General features: G+C 34.9%; 1 protein-coding gene across 2 annotated transcripts in view; it reads right to left on the reverse strand.

Annotated features, from left to right (window-relative positions):
- Positions 1-7,736, reverse strand: part of Klhl28 (kelch-like family member 28) — a 31,449-nt gene that overhangs the window by 20,193 nt on the left and 3,520 nt on the right. For both annotated transcript variants that reach the window (XM_006240135.4, NM_001106735.1), the window contains exon 2: positions 1,411-2,309. In XM_006240135.4, the coding sequence (XP_006240197.1) occupies positions 1,411-2,309 (899 nt within the window). The remainder of the gene's footprint in view (positions 1-1,410; positions 2,310-7,736) is intronic.

The raw sequence follows: 7,736 nt of genomic DNA on the forward strand, positions 1-7,736 counted from the left end.
ATTATTAATGCTGTAATAAACAGCTTAATAAAATGCTACTTTAAATTTTACTATGATAGACTCAGTGAGGAATAGATTATTAGATATAAATATAAGGTCATTTTTTTGATTTTTTAAGAACAAGTTCATGTTTTTAATATTTGAGAAACCAAGAGGCAATTTAACAAGGATTTTTTTTCAATATGTACTCATATTTGGAATTCTGTCATGAGGTCAGTTATTTGGTTCATGCCAGTATTCCACTCTTTTAAGCACGAGTCAAACAATCAACATGGGTGATTGACACAGCAAATAATCTACTTGTCACCCAATCTCAATAACAGGAGGTTTAGGCTATAAAGAAAATGTACAGGGAAACTTGTTTAAATACTTAGAATATGTGAATTGCCATTGATGAAATATCAAATGTTCTATTGGAGAAAGAAAAGAGTTTGCCAGATTTTTGGAAATGGCTACATAGAAATCAACAGTATTAAAAGAATGTATCAAACATGAACATTTTCAGAAGTGATCTCTATGAAAGAATGACAAAAAAAAAATCAAAACCCTCAAAATATGATGTCAGTGTTGAAAGGCAACTTGCATACAGAACTAAATCAAGGCTGGCAAGCTACACAGCCATGGGCTAAATTTAAGGCCATGCATTTTTTACAAATAAAGTTTTATTGAAACAACCATGCTTAAAACATTCTCATACTGTCTATGGATGCTCTCATCCCACAGAGGGAACTGAGTAGATGCAACAAAGACATGAGGGCCCACAAGTCTGAAATATCTATTTGATTCTTTAGAGAAATACACTGGCAATCCTGCTGTAAAATGTTAGGGAAATAAAAAGAACTTATAAAAATACAATGAAAAACATTTCACATTGCAGTTTCTCATTTTTCTCATTTCTTCAATATTCCTTTAACTAACTATTTTCTCCCCATCCCACCCCTGGAGCTGAGGCCTTGCATTTGCTGAGCTAAATCCCCAACCCCAACTATTTTCATTCAAAGCAACTCTTATCCTCAGTCTGCCCTCCTCACAGGTTCCTAGCTCTCTTCCTTAGCAACCTGTCAAAAGGAAGAGGAGGAGAGGGTGGAGATTAAGACTAAGGGGAAGGGGAAAGAAGAGGAAGAGGAGTGGGGAGGAGAAGGTAGGAATAGTGAAACAGAAGAAAAATTCGTATATGATCAGGGTAGATAAATGTACGTACTTGGGATGAGGAAAGAACTAATAATTGAATATCAGAGAATGTATGAAAATGATTAAATATGTAAATTTTAGGAAATAAAAAGGAGAGAAAAAAACACCAAAACAGCAAATAAAAGGAAAATAAAATTATTTTTTAAATACAGATAATCATCACATTTAAAAACTATAAAATCTGTCAGTATTACTCTTTTAAGAAACCCTTCTATTTACCTATCCAAACAGGCAAAGAGTCCAGATTTTCCTCCTACTGCACACAATACTTTCGGAGCACAGCGAGGTCGTGTCATCAAGACTGTCTGATGAGAGAGTCTATGTTCAGGCATGAAGTGGTACTTTAGAGCTTCGTTCAAGAGATGTTTACAAGTACGGTCGTCACGGATAAGATGATTTGCTTCATAGAGCCTGGTGAGGAACTTAACACTCAGCAATGGCAATCGTACACTGTTCAGCAGCTGTGCTAAGTATTTCTGGCGTTCTTGTACATCATACTTGATCCAAGATTCTAATGCATAAAAAACTGTCTCTTCAGTAGCTACATTCAAGCAGTCATTGGAGACAATTTCGTCCAAATCACCATGTGTAAGCTCAAAAAACTCTTCCGTCTGGCAAACAGATTCAAAATTCTGGCATATGAATTTAGTAGCTGCCAAATAAAGGTCATGACAACCATAAGTCTCTGCAAAACGGGAAATTCCAATACAATTACCAGGGTCAAGTTGGCTCTCAAGAAACGTACAACATTCTTTAAGGACAAGTTTTATCTGGAGGAGGTTTGCTGCTGGCAGGAGAGACTCGACTGTGTCCTGGGAGATGAAAACCGTCCCTGTGTAGGCGTACTCCACAATGGCCTGCAGCGCTGCCTCATCAATGCACTGAAACTCAACCTCACTGTTCTCCTTCTCAGAAAGGTTCCCAGTGAACATAGCTTTGAAGTATGGGCTGATGCTGGCAAGTACTACTTTATGAGCATGAATTTTAACATCACCTACTCGAAGAATGATGTCACAGAGTTCGTGATGCTGGCGAAGAAGATTCAGTCCCTGCAGAAGTTGTTCAGAATGTAAGTGTGTTAAGTTAGCAAGCATGTAGGTCGGGGCTGTGTGGTCCATCTACAGAAAGATACAAGACATGAACAGTTACTTCAAAATACTCATGCCAATGTAAGTCTGTGTCCCAAAGAATACAAATCAGACTTGTTTACTTGTCAATTCGCTGGGCTTTAAACATTCAGCATGAGAACAGAGGCTTCTTGAGTTAGAAGGAATTTAATAATCATCTAATTCAACTCCTTTGTTAGATATATTAGAAAGTGGAAAACCAAAATGCTGTATATAGGTATCAAACCATGAGGGATTTTAGATTGAAACGACATGTTTCATTGAGTATTTTCATTAAAGACTCAGCTATCAACATAATAAAATAAATATGTGGAGAAAGAGTTACCTAGAGCCAAATTAGTATTGAAACACTAGGTATTTGCTATTTTCTCAATAATAACTTCAACAATACCAGTGGACACTGACTTTGTAAAGGTTCATTTTATTAAATCTCCTCTTTTATGACCTCCATGTTCACTAATTTGTATCCTTTCCCATAATAGCTTTTCATTCCACTACTGTTCATGAGATTATTAATGCTACAGCTCTCTATAAAATGTGTACTCTTACAAATGTTTTCTTACTAAGTGCTAGGTATTGTCTATAACCTTTCTCTTTTCATCCTTCTTCCACAATGCAAATTTCAAAAGTCTAGGTCAAATTTAAATTTCTCTAAAAGTCTATTCCTTTATTTAATTACAATTAATTTAATTACATATGTGCAGATTTTTTCACCTGCAATGTACCATTTTTATTCATATCTATTCATATAAAACCTCAGTGAAACACATAACTGAAGTAGAAACATTTACAAAAGAAAGTTACAGTGACTTTATTATCGATGTTACATTATAAGATGATAAGGAAGATAGGTTCCAATTCCTGTGACAATGTGTGTCCCTTTCTTTTTTTTTTTTTTTTTTTTTTGGTTCTTTTTTTCGGAGCTGGGGACCGAACCCAGGGCCTTGCGCTTCCTAGGTAAGCGCTCTACCACTGAGCTAAATCCCCAGCCCCTCTTTTCTTTACTCTAATAGAACAATAGGTTAGGAATTGTTATGTTCCATTCTTTCTGAATAATGATCAAAATAATTATGTTCTTCAGATTGTTGGATGCTGGATTTTCAATGTTTGTGGTTACAGTTTATATTCTCTCGTTTCTTCTTGAGACAAAAATCTCACCATATACCCCAAACTAGAACTAATTTTCTCTTCCCTTGCCTCTACTTCTCACGCACTTTCCATGTATTTCAGACCTGCATCAACACAACTGGTGCTAACACAGAATTTTGTTTTAATATTTATATGAGTTATGCTACTTAAACAATTGTGTTAATGCAAATATTTTATGTTTCAATTTACTTAAGTATAATGGAAGTTATTAAAACAATTTACAGAGAAATTACAAAAATTAAATGCTTCTTTGTTTTTGTTTTTGTTTTTTTATTAACGAGTATTTCTTATATACATTTCGAGTGTTATTCCCTTTCCCGGTTTCCGGGCAAACATCCCCCTCCCCCCTCCCCTTCCTTATGGGTGTTCCCCTCTCAACCCTCCCCCCATTGCCGCCCTCCCCCCAGCAATCACGTTCACTGGGGGTTCAGTCTTAGCAGGACCAAGGGCTTCCCCTTCCACTGGTGCTCTTACTAGGCTATTCATTGCTACCTATGAGGTCAGAGTCCAGGGTCAGTCCATGTATAGTCTTTAGGTAGTGGCTTAGTCCCTGGAAGCTCTGATATGTGCAGATTTTTAAACCCATTCTTATTTGTCTCATTAACGAGGAGAATCATTCAAACTAAACAGTGAACAATGCCAATGGAAAATACAAAGTTTGAAAGGGAAGAGCTAGATATTTTATAAGGTCATATTTCTCTCAGACTAAACACTTACATACCAAGATAGTTACGAAGACCTGGAAATGAGACCCTGAGCTAATACCAGTGCTATAGGGCTGGGCACTAGTCTCAAAGGCAAGACTAAATTTTATAAAGTCTGAGAAGAGTCATCTTAGCTCCAGATAACAGTCTAAAATTATTAACGATGTGATCATTAAGTCTAGTCTAAAGGAGTAAACAATAATAAAGCACATCAGACGCTTTTTCTTCTCCTGATGAGCTTAGAGTTTTATATCAGCAAAGCCTATTTTATGTTTAATTAGAGAATTTTAGATTTTTGAAAACAAATCTAAAATTATAATCTAGTTTAGGTAAGCAAATTAGCAAATGCCCAGTGCATAAAACTGAAAGACCTTTATGTAGTGACCACAGAGGGCAGCAAAAACATTGAACAACAAATTAATGATCCTAAAAGACCTGACTTTTAACATAACATATTTCTTTAGTTTATTGGGTTTTTTTCAAGACAGGGTTTCTCTGTGTAGCCCTAGTTGTCCTGGAACTTGTTCTGTAGACCAGGCTAGCCATGAACTCACAGAAATCTGCTTGCCTCCGCCTCCAAGTGCTAAGATTAAAGGCATAGAGTGCTACTACCACTTAGTTAGCATAATAATTATAATAGAGACAAAATATAAACATTCCAAAACATTGGCATGAGGGTAAAGAGGAGAAATAACCAATCTGTAGGATATTTTAAGGATTTAGAGATTTTAATTTCAGTACTACTTTAATACTCTAAGCTGATGTGGGCTTAAGCTTTATTAATAGAACTATAATACATAGAATGTCAGAAAGGAGACTTTCATTTTGTTCTGGAAATGTTGGTTCACATCAGGTGCACATCTTTTGGGCATCATCCTTTAAAGGGAATTGAAACAAACCAAAACACCCATTGAACAGAACAATTCAGATCATGTCCAGAGTAATAGATCTGAGGAATCTGAGCCCAGAGAAATGGAAAACAGGGTTCTGTGGCAAGCCATAGGATATATGCTGTTTAGTAAGGTTGATTTGAGGGTTAAATCAATGTGTACATAAGAAATGCTTTAAACAGTGTCTAGTGCTGTGGTCTTGGCAATTTCCTTAAATTTACATTCATGATTCATGATTTCTTTTTTTTAGCTGTTTACTTGAGTGGTGTTTAGCTATGTTATGCTAGCTCATAGTATTGGAGAAGAGATTTACTCAAGGGTCTATGGTACATGTGGTATAAAAGTATAACATAATATAACTTGTAAATAATGTGTACATACTATATATAAGCACACACACACACACACACACACATATATTACACAGATCTAAATAGGTATGACAATATAAGAGATTTAGTACTAGAATCAGACTGCTCACATTACAATATTGTCCAAATTATTTAATAGCTTTATGATACCATGAAGATCATCTTAAAGTCTCATGTTTTCTCCTATCCTTAGCACAGCCAAAGCAGTACTGGAAGAGGGTGTGACTTTCTGTGATCGGGCATATACTACCCAACAACTGGTCGATGCTATTTGTTACCAGAGTCAATACTAGCCTTAAGACAAGTCTCTCACCTAAGAGACTCTCGCCTGTGTTAACCAAAACACAGAAGGACACTTGCTTAATACCAACAATTATGGGGAATAAAGTTTACATAAATCTTATTTTTAATGCTCAACTAAAATAATTACAATTAAAACTGTAAATAGAGAAGATAAAATAGGAAAGCCCAGAGGTGAGGGGAGCGAGACAGCCTGCTTTCAGCTCTCCTGGTGATTCTTACATTTCGAACATTAAGAATCAGGTCAACTCTTTCCATTCCTAACTTTGATTATATTTGTACACAACTGTCTAAAAGTAACTCAAAGAAAAATTAATTTCTGATCTTTAAAACTCATGCTATCAAATAGCTTTACTGTTTTCACTTATCTCATCAAGAAGGGTGGACACAGGAAAGAACAGGGAATAAAATATGAGCCAGAGAAGTCTGAGTCAAGCCCACAGTTAGCTCCATGACCTTAGACATAGGGTACTTTAATATCTGTGAACATTAAATGTGGTATCAAACTGAGACTGGTGGCTCATGCCTGCAATCTAAGCACTTAGGTGTCTGAGGCAGGAGGATTTATGGTAAGTTCTAGACAAACCAGAATAGAGGATGAAATCCTGCCTCAAACAAGTCTAAAAATGTAAGCCTATAAAGAACAGAAGATAAATATACACACATGTAAATGCCCATATCACATAAACAGTACATCCGGGCATTAAAACAAACCAAAGAGGAATCTAGGTAATAACAACTCCCTTTGTTGATGGTGTAATAGTACATCTGATACGCTGAGCTGCCTCTACATGCTAGCCATATTTTTTAAAAACTTTTGTTAAAAGAAAACAAATACCAAATGAGTACTATGTATCTATGAACTAAATTAGTCAATATTGAACAAACAGTATCAATTTCAAATTTTCAACAAGGCAACAGCACTGTACTTAATTTCTAATTATATTCATGTTAAAAGACGACTTCATATTTTTAGGTTGTTATAACCGAGATAACAAAGATCAGGTTGCAAGTTTAGTATTTCTCTACTTAATTGACACCTAAGCTACAAAGCAGTGCTGAAATCAGCTGGGAGGCAATTAACTGTCGCCATATAAATATAGATCACAGTCGCAGCATGTAAATACGAAAGAAGAGCCGCATTAAAAAAAAATCCAATGTAATTTAACCAATCAGATTTTTTTAACCGCTGTCATTAAATCCTCTTCCCACAGTTTAGTTTTCCTTATAGTAGAATTCAACCAATTATAATATATATTTTTACCAGTATATATCTATAGAATAAAGTGGTAAAATTTTATTTTGTCTGACAATTATTTTTATTATATCTAGAGAAACAAAAGTAAAATTAGCTTCTTGTCACTAACACGAATCCTTGTATCTTGGGTGTGGAAATATGCAGCAGTAAACAAGGACTATCTCAAAACACAACAACAACAAAACAAAATCAAACAAAAACTAAAAATGTCTTAACTTTATTAAAGCTCCGACACAACTAGTAAGATTCAGAACAGACACAGAAAAAGAATATATCAAAATATATAAATCAAATAATACATAAAATATAAAGATTAATAATGGAAAAAATCAAACTTTATCTGCTAGTTTTAGCACCCTTCCCCCTCTCACCAAACTTTTAAAAGCTCTAAGCAAATAGTTAAATTGACTAATTTGAGTTTTATTTTCTTCCTCTGCTCCTTAAATTGTATATAATACAAAGGAAGAGTACAGAACCTCTACTGGTTGTTGAGAGGATTATATGAGTTAGCATTTACAAAGCAGATAACACACAACGAACTACAATTATAATAGTCATTCATTAATTATTAATTGCTTAGTAGTAGTAACATTTCATTTGCATTGTACTTATTAATGACAACTTCTTAAATTATACAGGCTTTTATAGTTTACAGGATTTATTTTCATTTCCAATATTTCAGAGATGCCTATAAAACTTAGGAAAGACCACAAAGACATTCACCCACCAAATTCATTATCTCGGAC

The sequence above is a fragment of the Rattus norvegicus genome, chromosome 6 (assembly GCF_036323735.1).
Source record: "Rattus norvegicus strain BN/NHsdMcwi chromosome 6, GRCr8, whole genome shotgun sequence".
Taxonomy (NCBI): domain Eukaryota; kingdom Metazoa; phylum Chordata; class Mammalia; order Rodentia; family Muridae; genus Rattus; species Rattus norvegicus.